This window comes from Echinops telfairi, unplaced genomic scaffold (genome assembly GCF_000313985.2).
Source record: "Echinops telfairi isolate 266 unplaced genomic scaffold, ASM31398v2 ScPeMD7_60;HRSCAF=208, whole genome shotgun sequence".
Taxonomy (NCBI): Eukaryota; Metazoa; Chordata; class Mammalia; order Afrosoricida; family Tenrecidae; genus Echinops; species Echinops telfairi.
The window spans coordinates 7,134,219-7,156,618 of NW_022103958.1; the positions used below are offsets into that span (position 1 = coordinate 7,134,219).

The 22,400-nt window shown below is 47.5% G+C and overlaps 1 protein-coding gene across 1 annotated transcript in view; it reads right to left on the bottom strand.

Moving 5' to 3' along the window:
• EXT2 (exostosin glycosyltransferase 2) overlaps positions 1-22,400 on the bottom strand; it is a 139,262-nt gene that overhangs the window by 33,822 nt on the left and 83,040 nt on the right. The window contains exons 8-9 of the mRNA XM_004708313.2: positions 21,125-21,314; positions 9,268-9,434 (exon numbers count right to left, since the gene is read on the bottom strand). Coding sequence (XP_004708370.1) covers positions 9,268-9,434; positions 21,125-21,314 — 357 coding nt within the window. The remainder of the gene's footprint in view (positions 1-9,267; positions 9,435-21,124; positions 21,315-22,400) is intronic.

The following is a 22,400-nucleotide window of genomic DNA, read 5'->3' on the forward strand; positions in this document are numbered from 1 at the left end:
ACAAATGTGCTTTACACAATTGATATATGTATGGATTGTGATAAGAGTTGCATGAGCCCCTAATAAAACAATTTAAAAAATCCTTTGTTCACTGAATTGGCTGGGCACCTTAGTAAAAAAAAACCCCAAAAAACAGTTGTCATATTATGTCTATTTCTGGGCCCTTGGCTTATATTCCATGGACAGAACCATCCACTTTGACGCCAATCCCACATTGTCTTGGTTGGTGCTGTTTACAACAAGCCCTACATTCAGAAGTGTCAGTCCTTCGGTCCGACTCATCATTTTGAAACTTGTTTGGTGCATCTACCTGCGTGCTTTGCGTTTTCATGTGACCTTCAGAACCAGCTTTCCTTTTCCATTAGAGTAAGTAAGAAGCCGAATGGGATTTTGATTGGAGTTACACTCAGCCGACAGCTCAATCTGAGGAGCACCATCGGCACCGACAACGAGCCTTCCAGCCCGTGAGCATGGATGGTACAGCGCTCTCAGCTCTCTTCATTTGGGGGCTCACGTTAGGGGCTGTCAAGTTGGGCCCAATTCATAGGACCCTCTGCACAGCAGAAGGAAACACTGCCCCGCCCCGCCATACCCTCACAATGGTCAGGTTTGCGCCGCTGGGTCAGTCCATTCATTGAGGGTCTTCCTCATTTCCAGTAACACTCTTTTTACCCAACATACTTAAATCACCTTTCATTTTTGTCAGCATTTGTAGTTTCTGGGGCACAAACTTCTTTGGTCATGGCAGTAGTTACATCATCTGCTGTCAATCTGAGAGGATTAAAAGTGAAGAGGTGCAGTTTCGCCTGCCAAGCATGTGGCAGCTTGATGACCTCATCTGGAGGCGCTACGGAGATAAAACCTCACTGAGGTGGAACACAGGCTGACTCCCTGGGAGACGTTACAGCTGACAAGACACATGGAGTTACCGTAGTGCCCTGAGTTGGAAGAGCCACGTGGAGACCCCTGCCAGTGCTGAGATGCTTCCATTGCCACCGTGTCCACAAGTCCTTAATGTATAATTACGCTTTATATAAAGCTATTTCTTATACACATTTGAGTGTCTATGAATTTGTTTCTCTAGTCTACCCGGACTAACATACTCATGTTTAACCCTTAGCATTTTGTATTTCTGGTATTACTGTAAATAGAAGTTTTTACATTTGTCAATTTGGGATTTATCTAGTATACAGTATGCTAATTAATTTCTGTGTACTGAGAGTATATACCCCAACCCTCTTAAACTAACATAGCTCAGTAACTTGTGTGTAGATTAGATTTTTTTTTTTTTTAACAAACCAGCACCATACCATCCAGTCTTTTTTCTGTAGTGATTGAAAAGTTCTCCAGATAAGAGCTGGAAACACATGGAATCCAGGACAGATAAACCCCTCGGGACCAATATTGAGAGTAGCCATACCAGGAGGGTAAGAGGAAAGTGGGGGGAGAAAGAGGGAACCAATCACAATGATCCACATATAACCCCCTCCCAGGGGGATGGTCAACAAAAAAGTGAGTGAAGGTAGACATTTTAAGTGTAAGACATGAAAAAATAATAATAATTTATAAATTACCAAGGGTTCATGAGGGAGGGTGAGGGAGGGAGGTGGGGAATGAGAAGCTGATACCAAGGGCCCAAGTAGAAAGCAAATGTTTTGAGAATGATGATGGCAACAAATGTACTTGACACAATAAAGGTATGTATGGATTGTGATAAGAGTTGTATGAGGCCCAATAAAATGATTTAAAAAAAAAGTTTTCTAAGATATATAAGTGTGAACATACACACAACACACACACACGAGGGGTTTCCAAAATGTTCAAGGAAACATGGAACTACAATGTAATGGGATTTCCCCACAACTTTCTGAAGTCCCTTGGTGCTGACAGAATATCACCAACAAGGTAGTCATCCTCCACAATGCCTACTTGACCTGTGCCTATGGCAACCGAGGTACTGAATCTTTAACTTGATTTCAATTCATTGGAATTTGAAATAGCTAGATGTGGCTAGCCAATGGCTCCCATCTTGGACAAAGCCATCAGATGATCACGACCACGTGCCACGGCCATGAAGTCAAGTCTGAGTCACGGCGACCCTGAAGGACAACACAAGTGGTCGGCGGGTGACATCCTTACAGGAGCAGTCAGTCTCTTCCTCCCCTGCAGGGGCTGGTGGGTCCAACCTCTGACTTTGCGGTTATCAGTCCAAAGCGGAACCTGCTGGGCCGCCAGGATTCCTCGGTGGTCAGAACAGATAATGGTAAGGGCAGTTTAGCCTTTTCCTGTCCAATCGGAATGCCTTTTCTTCCAGTTGTTTGCCTTATCCTATGAGCCAGGACCTCGGGTCGATGCCGAATAAGAGCATGGGTGCCCTCATTTCGCCTTGCTCAGGACAAATAGGGCCTCTTCGTCAGTTGTGCATTTTTTATCACTTCCCTTGGAAAAAATTAGAATCTTTCTTTCATGGTTTACTAAGAGTTTCCTTTTGTTTTGAAATAAAAATTCGATATAAATTTCTATCTGGTGTTTTTTCTGCCTCTAATGAGAAGATCAGGTGACTTTCTCTGTAGTCCGTCTGTTGACACTTGTACAGTACATTGTACCGACTGATCTTTGTATCTGAAGTCATTTTTACATTCCTGGCATAAGACTCATTTGGTCATGATATATTATCCTTCTTGTTTAACGAGAAGGACCCCAAATGTTTAATTCCATTTCCCATCAGTCTTTCGAAAGCCCCTCACAGTACTGCTATGTTAGGAAGCACCCTGCACCTGTGCTTGTGAGAAGATTGACCTGCACTCGGCGATGTCTGTGACTTGAGGACTGGGGAAGTGCTGGCTTCACAGAATGAGTCGGCAAGCGTTTCCTTCTCGCTGAATTTCCTGGAGCAGCACGTGCGGCAGAATTCGCCTTCGTTCGTTCTTCAGTGGCTGGTGGAATTTGGCAGTGAAGGCAAATTGGGGCAGGGGTTTTCTTGGTGGGAAGGTTTTGAACGACATATTCAATTTGTCAGCAGTGTTTCTCTTTCAAAACTTGACATCAATAATGGTGGGTTAAATAACTTTTGTAGGATCAAGTCAGAAAGCATACACTATTTTCATGTAATTCCCAAAGACCAACTCACGTACGTACTCACGGAGGCTCAGGCATAAATGCCAACCACAAGGCAGCCACTGGCAGTCAACAGGCAAGGGTAAACCACTTCTCGCCACGTGACTCTGAGCAAATGATGGAGGAAGACCACCACCGACAGCCACCGACTCACGTAGTTTTGCAGGCAGTGATCTCACATGCGTTGTTTTGGATCTCCGTGAACTCAGTCATGATGCTAATTTGGTATCCAAGAAAATCCAATGAAAGTAATAAACACTCAGAAACGAGACTGTTGGGTAGTACTTGGCTTTGGGGGGAAGGGGAAAGCGGCACATGCCACTTGACTCAAATATCTTCTTCCCGCAAGAATCAATTTTCACCCCAACACGGTAATGCTGCCCCATCAAAAATGCACAGTCTTTGAAATCAAAAGTGTTGTGTTTGATTTTTAGCATTTAAGTTTCCTGGTAGCTTAGTGTTCAGGATTTCCAATGTAATTTTAGTATGGTCAGGGAACACAGTCTCTAGAGTATCAAACCTCCTCAGTACCAAACCTCCTGAGACTTTGCAGGACACAGAACACTCACGTACGGTGAAGATGCCATGGGTATTTGAACAGATGACTATTCTGCAGCCATTACCGTGCTCTAAATAACCAGAGAAAACGGTCAACCGAATTGAACCACGTGACTCCCTACTTGTGGATCTGTAAGATGGGTAGATGACCATTCAATTTAATTTACTTTGGGAAATGAACTGAAAACCTTCAATTCCTTGGCTGCTAACTTGTCGAAGCGGGCCTTCAGGAAGTCTCTCAATTTATCTCAATACAACCTAAGGAAAAACTAAACAAAGTCCAAATAGATAAACACATGACTTTTCTACTGTGTGCTGAAGAGAAATGGCCTGTGAATAACATAGCAGACTTTGGGCCTTCTCAGGCAAGGTTGCCATATAAGTGCTATTACTTCTCAGGCATACCTCCTTTGATAGGTTTTTCTTGCTGAAGCTGTGCCTATCGTAAGAGGCTGAAGAGGAGAAATGCAAACCACACTTTTCTTGTGTTCATAGCTACAGGGGTGACCTCAAGTCCTTGGCTGGAATGGAAGCGCATCACACTGAACCCTTATCAGATAATACCCAGGCAGGCTATTGAGGTCCACAGGAACCAGACTGGGCACCACAGAAAAGCGGAAGGCAGGTCAGGAGAATCTTCCTTTCAAACGTTTGCTGCATATTTGCAGAGCGCAGACTAGTCATCATCAGATACGCAACAAGGAATCACTGGACACCACAAACTGGGTGAGGCACGGAGAATGCAGCAAGGAAGAAAGCAGCCAGGGTCCCTGCCCTTACAGAGCTTACCCTCCACAACAAAAGTCAGTCACTAACCAGCACGCTTCACAATTAATTGACTACGAAGAGGAAGACAGTGCTCTAAACAGAATTTACCCAGGGGCTTTCTGAGAGTTTCCTTGAGACAGAGACATCTGAGCTGTGGGCTAAAGAAGAGTAGGAATTAACAAAATAGACATAATCCTAACACCCAGTGGGGACAGATGGTGACACGTGTCACAAAGAATTCTGCATTTCAAAACAACAACCCTAAAATGCAAACATTTGTGCATATTTGTTCACTTAAGGCTGCCCACAACTGCCCCAGGGAAAATGACCCTAGAATGTCCTACATGCTACTTTGGCGAGTTGCAATGAGATCCTCGGAGTTTGCAAGCAGCCACTTAAGACACGACTGTCGGTCTTGACCCATCAGGGAGCAGGGTGAGAAAATCAAAGACTCAAGGAAACAGTGCGCGCAAAGGACTAATGGATCACATGAGCTACGATTTCCACCAGCCCGAGACCAGAAGAATTAGATGGTACTCTGCTACCACTACCAACTGTTGTGATACGGATCTCAAAAGAAGGTTCTGGATAAAGTGGGAGAAAAATGTGTGTGATAGTTAGGTTTATTGTGCCAACCAGGCCTCCCTAAGAACATGTGGGTGGAGTTTAATCAGGTCACAGCTTGATTGGAGGGCAACCAAGATAACTAAAGACGGCTGGCATCCATCTCTCTCATCCTCCCTGGTGATCAGACCAGTGTGCTGCACTACCTATGGGCCGAGCTAACCCATGGACTTTGTCGCTAGACCTTGAGGCTCCTTCAAGACTTGCTTTACCATGCTATTGGCATGTACATCACTTGAGCTTGAGGCTGATGGATCTTGTCACCATGCATCGCTTGAGTTCAAGACCCCATGGGGCCTGCTACTGACTATTGCTGCCCCATTCTGCCCTCTGCTGCCCGAGAGCACTCTGCCCATCTTGCCTAGGGAAGCCTCTGCTGTCTGCTTCCTTGACCTTGGACCAGCAGCCTGAGTGAGTGGAAGGATCTTCAGTATATTCACTACTCCACGAAAGTGAGTTGAGCTGAGCCCTCTGTACTGCTGTGTGGACTAATTAGCTGTTATTATATTCCTTCTCGCTGTATAAACCTGTCCTTTTATTTACATAATCTAAGTGTCCTGGTTCTGTTTCATTAGAGAACCCTGCCTAACACAACGTGGAACAAAATTCAAAACTATGAAAAATACCAGACTTGCTTTTCTAACAGAGATGGTTGGACCTCCTGAAACAATGGCCCTCCACACTCTTCAGGTTGTTAACTGCACCTGCTTCCAGATATCACCTTTGAGGCTATGGAGTGAACAGGGGCACCTGTGAAGAATACGCTTCTCAGAACCGTCAACACAGTGAGATGAAAGGGGCAGTGGTCTCCCGGAAACAAAGATGAGAAGGCTGGGAGGAGCCAGAAAGAAGGGTGAAGGGGCACTGGAACCCAGGGAGGTAGTGGGAGGAGTGTATGGCATGGAAGGGGGTGCAGTTTATGTCACAAGATAAGATGTGTCTACATCCTTGAATGGGAAACTCATGTACTCTGTAAAATTTTACTCTGGCCACAATTAAATGCTTTGTTTTTTAAAAAAGGACACTAGAAATTTGGACATTAGTTTTATAGCTGTAAACAGTGTAAATAAAAGTAGGATTTAAAAAGTTGTGGAAATTTTTAAAATTATCTTTCTATTACATTTTCCGTGAACCTTTTTGAAGAGCCACTGTCTTTGTGAAAACCCATCCAAGTGTATACTTTAAAAAAGAAAAGATCCTAGTCTTTGGCATCAAGACTGACATCCTGTCTTCTGATAAACCCTTAACTGGGTACCATGTCCATAGAGAAACGCCCCTTCTGAATAAGACAAACCACTTTTCTCATGAACCATCAAATGGAATAGTGATGGTTGTAACAGTAATGTGATCGGACCGCAGCTATTTCAGCACATACAACAGACTGCCCAGCACACAGAAAGGGTCCTGTCCATGTGGTACGCGTGATAGGATTGTATCAACTGTGTATTATATAGCCTTACTAAGTAGCTATTGCTTTTCCTATTTCATATCAGACGAAACCAAGATCCAGGGATTTTACATAAATTGTTCATGATCATAAACCGGTCAACAAGAGAGCAGGCATTTTAACCTGGAGCTAGCCTACCTTTGAAAGCCATGTTAATTACTGTGCAAAACATAAAGTAACCCTAAAATATCAACGGCAGGGATACCTGGGAAAGGTGTTGTCCTTACATCGGAATAATGTCCAGGTGGACACACGATAGGCTGATGACACCGAGTACTGCTCTGTGGACCGGTGGCCTCTGACCAGTGTCAGTCAGGATAAAAACCCTCCACGACCATGGCCAATAGCATCAGACAAACTTGGTAAGTCCACCCTTCATTATCAGCCATGCGACTTCTGGCCGAACCTTGCTGAATCTCAGTATACACGCTCCAAACCAAACCCCCTGCCTGTGAACCCATTCTGACCCACAGCGACTCTACAGAGTCAAACTGCTTCTGAGACCGCAAACCTTCCGAGAACAGACGGTCTCATCTTTCTCCTGAGGAATTGGGGGGCCAGGGGGCAGGTACTGGGTATGGACCACTGACTTAGCGGCTTCGAGTTTGGAACGAGTTTAAGGAAAGCCCACACGTCAGGTATGTAACTACGCAGGACCAGGAGCTGTGCATGGCAGGTAGCTGTGAAGCACTGGGTCCTCCCAGAACATCTGGAGAAGATTCTGATGAAGGGAGATGAGGTGTTTTCTTGTTCCCACTCCTTTGAAGTGCAGCTACTTCTTCCGAGGCGATGTGGAAGAAGGGAAGACTCAGCTCCGTCTAAGCTTTGTGCTTCCTCTCACTAACCCAGTCTTTGTTGTCTGAATTTATCACGCGGGGTTCAAAGAAAGCCCAGAGAAACATTTCGTCCAGCTCTCTTTTTATTAGACTGACTGCAAAGACCAACGAGCTAATGGCACATCCGTCCGAGCTATCTCACCTCGAACTTTCGCTACCTCCTTTCTCACATACACACACAAAATCCCAATGGGAGTTTGAAGCCATTTTGCAAAGGAGAGAGAAAAAATACTGCCAGAAAAAAAAAAAGTGAGTTGTTCTGTTTCGGTTTTTCAGCAACTTGGCTAGAGAAACACACAGGCAGTTTTGCTTTGTTGTTCTTAAAGGGGGAAGGTGATGGAGAAGCTCGGAGATGGTGCCGGCTGAGCACTCTGGTGAACACACGGTGCAAGGGGGCTGCAAGGCGTGTGGGGAAAGCCCACCATCATCTCAGCCCATTTCCCCCAGACTTTGTAAGCCCCTCACACCTGTGAAAACTGGTTCTTTAGCTGTGTATTCTGAAAAAAATGGAAATGCCAACGCTCTAAAAATTGTCCAACACCCTGGATGTAATGACATAGAAGTCATCTCCTATGAATGAACTAACAATAAAAAAGAATGTCTTATTAGCTACACTGATGTCGTTCAGTGGCCAGGAATGAGCTCAATCTCACACACCGCTCCGTCTCGTAACCCTTTCTCTCTCGTTCCACGGGACGCTCCGGCTTTTTCTTCCTTTCTTCTGCGGACGTGTCACTGTGTTTCCCTCCAGTTTTGAAAAGGAATTCTGTTTTTATCCTGAGTCTGCATCAAAAACACACTTGGTATTTCCTTCTCTGGTTTCTTGCATTCCGGTGGGAATGTACTTTGCTGGAGAGGAACGTGTGTGTCACTGAAGACTCCAGGTCCATCTCCATTTTGCTCTCCTCCTCCTTTTCAAAGCCACCCAGCCCCCTCTTTACGTTTGCGGGATAAGGCATTTGCAGGGGGGTTTGTAAAGACGCGCCCTGCGTACATTGACACAGGCCATCTTTTCTTGTGGTGGCCACCGATGGCGGTTCCCATTTCTTTTCCTTAAGAGCCACCTTGAGTGTAAGGGTTTGGAAAATTACGTTTGTATAATAAATACATATGTCAACTACGGCTTCATTTAATAAAACGTCCTGAGCGCTTTGGAACCCCCAGTTCTACAAATCCTCAGCCAACTCAATAAGACAGTTGCCGCTCCCCCAACGGCCAGGTGACTGCCGGGGATAAATTTCCCCACTTTCCCCTGTGCCCAGCTGTAGCTAATTGATTTATACACTTTGTTTTGCTTGGGTCTGATACCACCCTTCCAGCGTTGCAGCCGCGGGCTCGGCCTGTCGCCATCACGCATCTCAGTACATCCTCCGTGACAGGGCCCATCAATTCTGATTGCTTCTCACCAGGCCCCGGCTCTGACACTTTCCCCTGGGGAGACCTTTCCTGGTCTCCGTACTTAACCCCTGAACCCAGCCTAATCCATCAGCCACACAGAGTGAACGGCGAGAGAGAATGTGTCTCCCTAAAGACAGGCGGCCAGCCTCTGCACTGAAAACGCAGAGAGAAGGCCAGCCACGGGGTCTGCTTTCTGTTTGTCTGTGTCGCCGGCTGCTCCGCCGAGGGAGGCTTTTATGGTTGCGGTGCCCGGTGGCTTGGCCCGGGGGAAGTGCGATGCAAGGACACATCAATTCAGTGCTTGTTAAAAGCTAGAGCGGCTCTTTGGAAAATGGCTCCGAGGGACTCTCCCTGGCACAGCTGTCCTCCGGAACAATGTCCCCAACGTTTGACGTGTTGTGGGGCACCCGTGGGCAGGCTACGGGCAGAGGCTGGCGACCCGGCAGAGGGTGAACGTGGTGATACTGTGTTTCTTTCTGGAGAAGCCCAGCCACCGTAGGGCAGCGCCCCGGTCCTTACCTCGTAACCGAACTGCAGCTCATCAGAGGTGAGCATGATGATGTCGTCGTCGATGGCCAGCACAGCCTCCGTCTCGATCTCGTTGTAAGGGAAGAAACGGTTGCTCAGCTTGTTCTCAGCGGTCCGCACCACTTTTAACGGAACCCGGATTTTGGGCCAGAGAGACTCTGCAGAAGCAGAAAAAGGTCTTGATTACTCTCCTCCCGGAGGCGAGGAGGTCCAAGCGGTAAAGGCATTCCATCGCCCGTGAGAGCGAGAAAGAATCCATTCCCTCCACTTTAGTCTCGGCAGAGGCAAAGGGCTACAGGGGCCGGGGCGAGACTGGCAGGCGCTTTTAAAAAGTCCGTGCCGCACGGGGTTTCTCTCCTCTCTCAATCCTACCAGACCGAAGTTCTCCACGAACGAGAACCGACACGCGGAGGCGACTGATGATTCTGAGAGGCGGGGGCCGCAGGACTCAGTTCACAGCTGCAGGAAGAGGAATGGGGGAGGGGGGGCTGCCTCACTCTGAGGACTGTGGGGTAATGAAAAAAAAAAAAAAAGCCCCCAAACCAAACTCACTGCCATCAAGTCAGTTCTGACTCAGAGTGACCCTATAGGGCAAGGCAGAACTGAGACTGTAACTTTACTGGAGTTGAAAGCCTCATCTTTGTCCCACAGGGCGGCTGGTGGTTTTGAATTGCTGAACTCGGAGGTAACAGCCCACCTCGTAACCCACTAAGTCACCCAAGGCTCTCCCACCTCTGCAAATTACAAGTGGCTTCAAAACGTCTGTGGGGAAATGCCATGATCTTTCCATTCCATTTCCCTTGGACTTCTTGAAGCCCGCTCCTGCTTTCAGGCAGGTGCACCCCCACTCAAAATCTGTCTGCAGCTCACCTAGAAAATGCACTCCACTACCCTCGGGGGCACAAACCCTGTGTACTGGGCAGCTGAATGAAGGGTCGGTGGCTTGAACTCATCGAGAGAGCAACTCAAGAGATGCAGCCTGAACACGCTGAACTGCGAACTGTGTGGGCAGAGGTTCAAACACACCAGCTGCCCTGAAGGAAAACAGTGAGGCTGTCTGCTCCCCAGTAGTCTGACCGCCTGGGGAACCCTACATGGATGGGCTCATAACAAGATGGAATCCACCCAGCAGCCGTGGGTTTGGGGTTGGATATGGGCAACACCACAGAAAAGCCTGGAGACCCATTTTCAGGAAGATCACAGGCCAGACCACCCTGCGGAGCTCAGCTTATCTCTCATGATGGGGTGGAGGGAGTGGAGGGGCTTGCAGGACTCAGAAGCAGCTTAAGGGGCAGCTGGCTGGGGTTTTGTTTGTTTTTCTCCAGGCCTCTGCCCCCAGGGTGCCCAGCCCCACAACACAATCACAAGCAGTCCCCTCAGGAGAGAAAGCAGTGTAGCTTGCCAGTGTAGCCCCTCCCCAGCTCCTCCTCCACCAGAGTCACTGGGTTTCCTTCTCATCATGACCAATTTACAGAGTACATATCAAATTTCTAGGTCCAATTATGTGGGATTTTCTAGCATATTAAAGAAACACCAACCCATGACTTGTCTTGCATTTTTCCCATTCTACTTTGACATGACTAAAGCAAGGGCAACCGCAGGTTCTTGATGTTGAAAAGCTGCAGGGAGCGTAGCATGGAACTCCCTACTCCTCGGGCACAGGACCCTGCACTGGAGACCCCAGGGCTCATCAGGACCCTGCACTGGAGACCCCAGGGCTCAACGTTTGTTGAGCGAGAGCAGGACAGCTAGAACACAGACTGCTGTGTGTGTGTGTGCACACACACATACATGCCATTATGGCAAGAGCCAGGAGGTGTTGTTCTTGAAGGCCCACAATGCCTGTGGCCACGCTCAAGGGTAAGTAGGACCAAAGGAGACCCAGAAGGAAAGAGGCTGTTTGAACCGAGTGCAGACAGAAAGTCCTACTTCTGCATATTTGATACTGTGTTTGTGGCAACACAGTGCTAGGGACCCTTCTAAAATCTTGCCTCTGCATTTCAGGTACATAGTCAACGGGGTGGGGCATAGAGCCTAGAAAAGTGGTCAACTCCCAAAGAAGCATGTTTGGGAAAATGCTGAACTGAAACCAAAGACCCGATCCAATGGGTCATTGCCTTTTAATCAATAACAAGATTCCAACCAAACTTACCGCCACCAAGTCAACTCTGGCTCGTAGGAACCCTGATGGCATAGTGGGCTATGCACTGGACCGTTAACTGCAAGGTCGGCAGTTTGAAACCACCATCCTCTACAAAGGAGAACTATGAGACTTTCTACTCTTGTGAAGACAGAGTGTTAAAGTAGAATTCTAGTGGTATACTGGGTTACTCTGGGAGCTGCTAGCCACAAAGTCAGAAGTTCGAACCCACCAGTTCCTCCTTCAAGAGAAACAAAATAAAAAATATCCACACTAGAGAAGACAAAATAAAGAACCAGGGCCTACATTTATGCACAACAACAGACTTCATCAAGTGTCAACAGAGAACCAAGATATTGAGAAAAAAGTATTAAGTAATAATATATCAGATAAAGGGCTAATCTCCAAAGTCTAGAGAAAAACAACATCTTAACAAACAAATAACCCAATTAAAAAATGGGCACAGCACTTCAACAACCAATTTATCAGACGACATCCAGTCAACCACCATAAGACAAAGGGTTCATGATCATTAGCAATAAGAGAAATACAAATTAAAACAACAATAAAATACCACCTCGCACCGACACTTTTGGTAAAATTCAATAAAATGGAAAATAATAAATGTTGGAAAAGATGTGGAGCGATAGGAACACTTTTACACTGCTGGTGGGCCTGTAGGATTGTAATCCACTATAGCATCAGTACAGCACTTCCTTAAACAAATGCAAATTCAATTCCTTATGGTCCAGCAATCTCTCTACTTGGTCTATACCCTAAAGAAATCAAGAATACAATACTAACAGATATATGCACACCTATGTTTATTGCAGCAATTTCCATAATAGCAAAAACAAAGAAACAACCGAAACTCCCAATTATAGAGGAATGGATCAACAAGCTCTGGTACTTTCATACGATGGACAATTATGCATCCAAGAAAAATGACAACTCTCTTAAACATCATAAGACAGACAAAACTAGAGGACATTATGCTTAGTAAACACAGTCAATCTTACAAAGATAAATATTTAATATCACAATAGTGTCAAGGAAACACAAAGAAGAAACGTGGTTTGTACACCAACAGACAAGGTTTTGATGACCCTGAGGAAGCCACAGGGCTGGGGTGGGGCGGGGAGGGGAGGGGTGGGAGCGGGGAGGGGGAGGAGCCACATAGATGGAGCGGTTCATAATACACTGTTGTTGATCTCATTTCTGGACATGGCCTGTGTAAGTATACACAGTATGTTCTTTACAAACAAACAAAAATCCCTTATCCTTCAAGCCTAAATGGTGGTCTGAGTGGATTGAGGGAAGAAAAACAAAAGGAGGAAAAGTAACACTGAGATGCACTTGGATGTAAAGTCTCAGAAACCGAAAGGGCCACTGTGAGTCTGCACTGACCCGATGGCAGGGAGCGAGTATGACAGAGTTACCGTCTCGGAGACCCACAGGGACAGTACTCCACGGTCCTATAGCGTAGCCGTGAGTCGGCACTGACTCGAGGGCAGGGAGTGAGAGGTTCCTGGCACCCAAGGGTCACCATGATTTGGGAATGACTTGGTGGCACCTAACAGCAACACCATGTAAGCCATTTTGACCTGTGACCTCTGGACAGTCAGAGTATGAGAAATTTGAACCTGGGATTTTTTCTTTCTAAGGACTGGAGCAGCAGAGGGAAAAGGGGGTGTAGGGAAGGGCAGAAGAACACATATGAGGGGGGGGAAGGTGGTTTCCTCCTTTTCATTAGTACTTGCAAAAAATGCATTACTCTCTGTCTCAGAATTTGTGTCTAGTCCTCCAAAAATAAACCAAAACAAAACCAAAAAACCCAAAACGCACTGCCATCGAGTCGATGCCAACTCATACTGATGCTGCAGGGCAGGGTAGGCCTGCACCTGTGAGTGCCCAAGACTGTAACTCTTTACGGAGTAGGAAGTCCCATCTTTCTCCCCAGGGGCAGCTGAGGACTTTGGATCAAACCCCACAACTCAACGACCAGGGGTCCCTTTAAAAGGAACCAGAAAGGAGGTGGATATGTACAGCTCAAGGATAGAGTATTTTGCTGTAGACCAAGAAGTCCCTGGTTGAAATCTTCCTGGTAGTTCTTAAATAAAATCCCAAATCAGACAAAGCACGAAAACAGTTTTCCTACATTAAACGGTAGTCCAAGTACCTACAGAGTGTGGCTTAGTGCATGGGGCAGGGGCTTTGGATCCCGAGACCTGGGTTTATTTCTGGCTCTCCCATGTGCAGTTTTATGATTGTGGCAAGCTTTTCAACCAGTGGGAGCTCCATTTTTCACATATGTTAGATGGAAGAGCACAGCTTTCCCTGGAAGGCTGTCCTGAGGACTAGAGACAGGCAGGAAGACCTTGGAAATATGACAGGTTCACTGCCAGATCACCACAATAAAGTGAATGCTACAGTAAGGCAGGTCACACAAATTACTTGGTTTCCAGTGCACGTGAAAGTTAGCTTCACATTGTACTCTGGTCTACGAAGGGTACAACAGCATGATGCAGAAGTGGGACATGTGGTGAGAATTACCAAAATGGGACAGTGAGACCCCAGGTGAGCTCGTGTTGTTGGGGAACCGCCGACTGACTTGATTGTCACAAACCCTGCCTTCATTGATGAAATGCGCAGTGACATGAGGGATGCTGGCATGCACACAGCACGTAGCCCAGTTCCTATTCCTAGGATGTAAGAGCCCAAACCAGCCCCAGTGCCACTGAGTCCAACGCACCTCACAGCAACACTACACGACAGGGCAACACTGCCTGTTGGGGTTTCCAGGACTGCCTATCTTTACAGAAGTGGACAGCCTCCTCTTTCCTCCTCGGCGTGGCTGGTGGGTTCGAAACTCTGACTTTGTGGTTAGCAGCCCAACTAGGAACCCACTAGGTAACCAGGAGATAAGCGGTACACAATCAATGGTTAGAAAAATAGCGTATCGTTAGTCTAATTTTCACAAATGGATCTTGGAAAGTTTGATGAATTTCACTGCCCTCATGACCACACAGGGGTCTGCACAGGAGGGGGTGAACGTGACCTGAGCCCCTGGAATGCAGAGGGCAGTAGCGGCACAGCTAGAACCCTTAGGCCCTGGTTCTACTTTAGCGCCAGACAAGGGTCTCTCTTTTTCATGGCTCCTCTCAGTTCTACAGGGAACGACAAACCCTTGTACCTTGGGTCTCCTCCTGGGCGTCTGTAGCAGACAAATAGAAATGATGCCTTCCAGTCACACAAAGTAAGCTAAAAAGTAGGGTTTTCAAATGCATCCTAAGTCATTAAAATGAAATGGAACACATAAAGATGGATGTTCTAGGCACTGGTGAGCTGAAAGGGACTGGTGCTGGTTAGTCTGAATCAGAAAACCACAGTTTACCATGCTGGGAATGCCACAGCCACGAGGAATGGAGCTGCAGGTATCATCAAACGTGACACTTCAAGATCCATCGTGAAGTACGGTGCTCTCTGTGGCAAGGTAACGTCTATCCGCATACAAGGAAATTCAATCAACACGAGATTTGTCCAAATTCACGCACCAACCACTAACGCTGGTGAAGCAGAAATCGAAGGATTCTACCAACATCTTCAGGCTGAAATTGATCAGACATGCAACCAAGGTGCACTCATAGTTACTGGTGATTGGAATGCAAACGTTGGAAACAACGAGGAAGCAACAGTAGTTGGAGAAGACAGTCTTGGCGACAGAAACAAAGCTGGAGATCGCATGATAGAATTTTGCAGGGCCAACAGTCTCATCGCAAATAACCTTTTATCAACAACACAAAGGCAACTAGAAACATGGCCTTCTCCAGATGGAACACACAGAAATCAAACAGACTACGTCTATTGGAAGAAACAACGGAGGAGCTCAAATCAGCAGCTAAAACCAGTTTAGGGACAGACTGTGGAACGGACCATCAATTGCTCACAGGTAAGTTCAGGTTGAAGGTAAAGAAATGAAAACAAGTCCACAAGCACCAAAATACAACTCTGAGTCGATCCCAGCTGGATTTTAAGAACCGATGTAATGCATTAAACACTAATGACAGGCCTGATGAGCTGTGAGGGGCCATCAAGAACATCATTTATGAAGAAAGTGAAAGGTCAGTAACAGAGGAAAGAAAGAAAGGATGGTAGGAGATGTCAGAGGAGACTCTGAGACTTGCTCTGCATCAGAGAGCAGCTAAGGCAATGAACAGAAGCAAAAAAACAGAACAATTCAAAGAGCAGCTCCAGAAGACAAAGTCAAAGATAATAATGAAATGTGCAAAGACCTCGAGTAAGAAACCCAAAAAGGATGAACACTCAGCCTATCTGAGACCTACACAACTCAAGGAAACATTCGAACCTTGAGTTGCAAGAGCGAAAGTTTCCACGGGCAAAATATTGAATGATGCAGCAAGCATCAAAAGATGGAGAGAATAGAGTCACTGTACCGAAAAGTACTAGTCGACATTGACCTATTTCAGGAGGTAGCATATGAGCAAGAACCAATGGTACTGAAGAAAGAAGTCCAAGCCACAGTGAAGGCACTGACCAAAAACAAGGCTCTGGGAATCAATTCAATACCAACTGAAATGTTTCAATCGGTCAATGAAACACGGGAAGCACCCACTCGTCTATGCCAAGAAATTTACAAGACAACTCCATAGCCAACTGACTGGAAAAGATCCATATTTACATCCTTTCCAAAGAAAGGTGCTCCAACAGAATGCATAGATTATGCAACGTTATCATTGATAGCACATGCAAGTAAGATCTTGCTGAAGATCATCCAACCACTGCAGCTGTAAATTGAAAAGGAGCTACAAGAAGTTCAGAAGAGGCCTTGGAACAAGGCGGTCATTGCTGACATCAGATGGATCTTGGTTGAAAACAGATGATCAAACAGATGTTTCCTTGAGTCTCGTTGACGATGCAAAGACATCTCAACTATGTGGATCACACAACAAACTCTGGACAGCCTTGAGAAGCATGCGAATTCCAGAACATTTCATTGTGCCGATGTGTTAGAACAAACTAACTATCTCAGCCTATGTGGGTCCGTACATGGATCAAGAGGCAGTTGTGGGAGCAGAACAAGGGAATACTGCATGGTTTAAACTCAGGAAAGGTGTGCATCGGGGCTGCGTCCCGTCACCATACTGATTCAATCTGTACGCTGAGCCAATCATCAGAGCTGCTGGAGTATGTGAAGAGGAATGTGGCATCAGGATTGGAGGAAGGCTTATTAACAAATTTCAACATGCAGAGGACACAGCCTTGCTTATCAAGGAGTATGGATTCCAACTCAATGTGAAGGAGACCAAAATCCTCACAACTGGACCAATAGTAGCATCGGGATCATCAGAGAAATGATTGGAGTTGTCAGGGATTTCATCGTCTTCGGATCCACAATCAATGCTCCTGGAAGCAGCAGTCCAGAGCTCCAAGGACACAATGCGTCGAGTAAACCTGCCGCACGAGGCCTATTTAAAGTGTTGTAAAGCGAAGCCGTCACTGTGAGAACTAAGGTATGGTTGACCCAAGCCACGGTATTTTCCATCGCCTCATATGCATGTGAAAGCTGGATACTGAGTAAAGAAGACAGGAGGAAAATTGATACTATTGAACTATGGCGTTGGCGAAGGAACCGTCAAAAGGACAAACAAATCTGTCTCGGAGGAAGTACAGTCAGAATGCTCCTGAGAGCAAGGGCGGCGAGACTTCTCACATCCTCTGGACATGTTGTCGAGAGACCAGTCCCTGGAGAAGGGCATCAGGCATGGCAAAGTGGAGGGGCAGCAAAAGCGAGGAAGGCCTTGAACAAGACAGACTGACACGGTAGCCACAACCATGGGCTCAACCCTCAGAACAAGTGTGAGGGCGGTGTTGCACACAGTGCGCTATGGTTGGAACCCACCTGACGGCACCTAGGGACAAGAACACTGCTGACTTCATGAAAATCAACAGCGGGGCCAGGCGCCTGGACAACTTCGCCATACGAACCTCGGTCCAGCTCAAAGGGGAAAAAGGACTCCTTCAGTCAAGGTTTTTTAAAAAATAAATAAATGCATAAATAAAGCGTATTGATGAACTGTTTTCTCCACAGTGGATGCCAAGAGAGATGGAAGCAAAGAGAAACTCTTGCCCAGATTGGCAGAAGTACTACAGACTGGGCAAGCTGACTGCTGCTGACCCAAGCCCACCCACCTGACCCCTGTCGCAAAACCTTACCAAGGACCCATAAAACAAACACGAAATTATCTCGGCACAAGCCCCAGGCCCACTGCAGAAGTGCCCACGATGCCTGCTGCACATCTGGTCCCCAGGATTCCCTGCGGTCCCAAAAGACAGCTGAGAAAGGAGGCAGCGCTGCCTCTACTTCTCCGCAGCCTCCGTTGGGTGGGCTCTCCTGGCACCTTCAGCTCAGAGTCAACAAAGGGTTGTGAAAATCACCATCTGAAATCAAGCTCCTGAGAGCAACTGGAATTTAAAACTCAAAGCAGTTAAAACAGAAGGCTGGCTTAAGCCTATCTGCAATGCATGTAATAGCTTCCACTCCAACCAACACCCCCCCCCCCCCCCCCCCCCCCCCCCCCCCCCCTCACCTCCACTCCCCCACTGAGGCCAACATCCAAGCCAAACAACCTCTCCATCCATCAGGTTCGGGACGGAGTTGGGGAAAGGGGAGAAAAGCGGCCTGCTTTTTCTTCCGACAGAACGCAAAACCCATGTGATGAAAGCTCACTGGGAATGCCTGGTGCCTAGTCTAAGTATTTACTTAACTTCAAACCCAGCAATTAAGACTTAACATGCAACCCGAAGAAAAAAGTGTTTGGTTGGGTTGGAGAGGGAAAAGAAAAAGGTGGGGAGGGGGTAGGTCAGGGAAGGGGAAGGGGGGTGTGTGGCTACTGCTGCCTCTACTAATATTCCCAGCTGCAGACATGTGAACCACAATATTTATTTTAGTAAATGCAGAGAAAGTGAAAAACATCACTTTCGCCTCTAATATATCAAAGCTTTGGACTGGCTTCTTTTTAATATAGGTTATGAACGTTGAACGTGAAAAATCAGATGCGTCTGCTGGCAGGAGGCCTGGAGCTGACAGCCCCCATTTCCCAACTGCACAAACACCCACAGAAGATGCCCCTGGTTCCTGTTCTCCCCCAACAGCCACGTCGCCGGAGCCCGCGCGCTGGCCTACAAACCACGGGAATAGGGGGTGGGGGGAAGCTGGGTCAGTCTCCAAACGTGTCAAAATTAGAGCGTCATCGGTTGGGGGCTCGCTTTCCCCTCGAGAGCCAAAAGTCTTTCAAAAATAAACTGAACTCTTGGTCATAAAATGGACTACTTACTACCTTTTCAGAGGGTCCTACCCCAAAATGTAAACAACACCCAGCTCTGTGGTAAACAGGCTTGCGCTACTTACTGCCTTCCAGTCAGGCTAATGTTGGGGAGGACGGAGCCTGAGCAGGAACACAGAGACTTCTAGAACCTTCCTCGCAGTTGGTAACGATCCTGGACCAAATCAAGTGACTGGAATTCACAATAAACCATTCACCTTTAGCTCCAGTGGCTAAGAAGGTTACAGAGATGGTTTCTCTTGTGTTTGGCACTCCATCTGCGCTGGCTCCTGAACCTCACTCTGAAAGCCAGTGCTCTCAGAACGCACGCACACATGCTGGACTGTGAAGGCCACAAAAACGCCTCAGACCATACCAGAAGCCCTGAGTGCTGTACCACTACCTTCTTAAAACCACACGGCTCATCAATAAGGGAGGCCAAGTAGCCACGTCCAAACCCAAACTCACTGTCACCCCGTCGTTCCCACTCAGGGCAGACTGACAGGGCAGGGTACGGAGGAGAGCTGCCCCCGTGGGGTCCTCTGGGGAAAGGAGATGACGCCAAGTCAACTGTCCGAGGCTAAACCCAGTCCCCCTCCACACAGCGCACTGTTCCTGCCTTTCTGCCATGTTCTCCGCCCTTCATCTTCCTCTTTTCCTCTACTCAGAATTAAACAAACAGAAGCAAACCCCACGTCCAAGTGGCCGGCAGGCCCACCATTGCAGCCTCATTTGAAAACGGGAGAGCCCTGCTGCAGGGTCAATAAACTCAGGCTAATGCGAGATGACACAATACACAGGGATGAAGCTGTACAAGAAGCCAGAAGTTGGCTTCCTGAAACCCTTCCTAAGGACTGCGTGCTTCACTCCGAGAGCCCTGGACCTGATCAGGAGGCAACAGATCTTGCTCAAAGAGCAGTGGACAGAATACTCGGCTAGATTCTACCTGGAATCACATTTGAGAGAGGCTATGAGAGAAAAAGAAGAGAGAGAAGAACCGGCCAGCAAATATCATGGAAATCTGTGGGTGCGGCTGTCCTCAAAGCACTTCCATGAAGTTGGTTAAACCTGAAATGTGTAATTTGAAACCGATTCTGGACAGCAAATGGGTTACTTTAAATACTTACTGTAATCTTAAAACAAAAACAAACAAACAAACCCCAAATACCAGGAAACAGGGGCCTTCTTACAGTGCCGAGAGGAAGCTACAACGTGGCTTCCTGAGAGCTCATTCTTTTAAACTTTAGGGAATAATGGAGAAGGCTCCTTCACCACCACTTGTTGTTTACTCCAACTGTGGCTCCGGAATTGGAAAAAGAAAGTACACGCGTTACTCAGAGAAGAAAAACTTAACTAAGGGGAAAAAATCTAAATATCGCAGTAAGAGCGAAAGGATTCTCCTGAGGCAAATTCCGAGTCACTCTAACACCGCCAAAAATACGGTCTTCTGCTCGCCTCGCAGACTAGGGGGGTCGTCTCCTGGTAGTCGGCCGGGTTCAATGCAGCCAATTAAAAGGGAACAGCCATAAAAAGTAGCCGATCCTACTGTCGGCAGGAAAGCAGCCCTTATCAGTGACAGTGGTGCACATTACGGACTTCAAACCCATTCCACTCTCTAATCCATCAGAAACTTCCTGGCTTTAATAGGCTATAAATGGCAGAAGCTTTGAAGTCCCTGGGATTAGGATCAGGAATAGACAGGCCGAATGAGAAGCTAAATGCAGGTGGAACATACTCTCAGGGGCCCCGAATTAAAAACAAATCCAATTAATCAACTAGTCCTCTACCCAAGCTGCCCGTCAGCAGATGACAGGGGCAGACTGAGTGAGGGAGCGCCCAGGGGAGTGTGCTGCTCACCCCCTTTCAGGATGGGACTGGAGGCCCCAAGAAGGGAGAGGGGAGAGGGTACGCTTAGCGGACTTCCCCAGTCAGAGGTGAGGCCAGCCCTGCCTTTGAAGGCGAGCACAGTATCACAGCAGAGATAAGGGGGAGAAAAGTAATGTCTTTAAACTGAGTTTTCATGTAAACAGAGTAGCTGTGATGACAGGGGAAGCCCAACCTCTGTTTTCCCAAACCTGTTGGCCTTTGATCCTGCAATTCCACAGCCCCCAAACACTAGTGGCTACGGAGCATGTCAGGGGCTTGGAGTTACATGGGCCACCGTAGAACATGAATGAAACGATTGAGAAAATTGGGGCCGTGCTGTCTCAAAGGACAGTTTAGTGGGAACACAGGACAATCCATCTGAAACACAGGATGCAAACAGTCTGATCCCCCCTCGAATCAATCCAGCTGAGAGAGAGAGCTATTCCCAAAGCCCCAGACAGCCGGCCTGGATACCCCTCTCCTCATCACATCGACTCACCTTCCGGAGGGTTCTTATTCTGATTATTCCAGACAACGAGCAGCTTGGAGAGACTGGGCACCTTGGATACTTCGGTGATGACCCGGAAGAGGCTCTCCACTCGGTCATAGGTGAGGACGATGGCAGTGAAGCCCTGCGACTGGGGGGGGATCAGTGGAAGGAAGAGCGGGTTGCTCACACTGCTCCATTTCTGCAGGAAAGCAAAGGGCTTCGGGTGAGAGAAGGATCTAGGAACAGTGAGGCATGAGGTGGGCCCCGTCCTCGACATCAGCAAGAAGCCCAAACTCAAAGAGGACGTGGCTTATGCCATTCCCAATCCAAGAGTCAAGCAAATGCTTGAAGTCCAGCCCTCTGCAGAGTGATCCTGTACGGATGCCCTATAATTACAGGGTTGGCTTGGATACCCTTGAAAAAGAAACGTGGTTGTTTTTTTCCAATTTAAAACCATTTTTTTAAATGTTTAAACATGGCAGGCTAAACACACGCATGTGCCTTCTGCCTCCGGAAACCCATCCCAAGGGCTTTGGATAAACAGAAAACACTGTAAGTCGACGAGACAGACGGGGAGATGGGAGAAGCTGCGCTGCCTGTTGAGCAATGCTCACATCACTCGGAAAGGCTGGCAGGGGCTAGAGGCGTGACAACAAATGAGAAGGGAGCTGAAAGCGAAGCAGCTAGGGGGCCGAGAGGGCTGGGGCTGGGGGGTTCAAAGGCAGCACACAAGTGCAAACTGCTGAACTCCACAAAAGCTTGGCAGTGCATCTCACCAGTCCCCTGTGTGGTAAGAGGAGAGGTAGGATTGAAGACAGGAGGTACCAATCCACAGCCCCTCCCTCTAAGACGCCCCCCCCCTTCAGCCCCTCAGCCAGGCGACCCCTCCTGGTCCCTCACGCTGGCAAAGAGTTTGACTCTGAAAAGACCAACGCTCCCGACATGGAAACACTGGCACAGCTGAGAGGAAAATACTGATTAAATCTAGACGCTGAGGGATGAGCCCTCCAGTTCCCCAAATGTTGGCAGCCTGCTGCCCATCACTGGAGAGGGAAGCCCTCAGGGCACGGAGCTGCGCCCCACACAAAGGCCTTCCCATCGGTTCTTCCAGGGGCCCCTCCTAAGCATGAAGAACAGACCCTAGGTCACAAACATCTCAACAGCATCTTCCACATGGACAACAGAAACCAAAGTGAACAATTGAAAAAAACGAACAAAGAGGAAACAGACACAACAGGAGTCGCTGAAGAACAAGAAAACAAATGATATCCTCAGAGTGATTAGG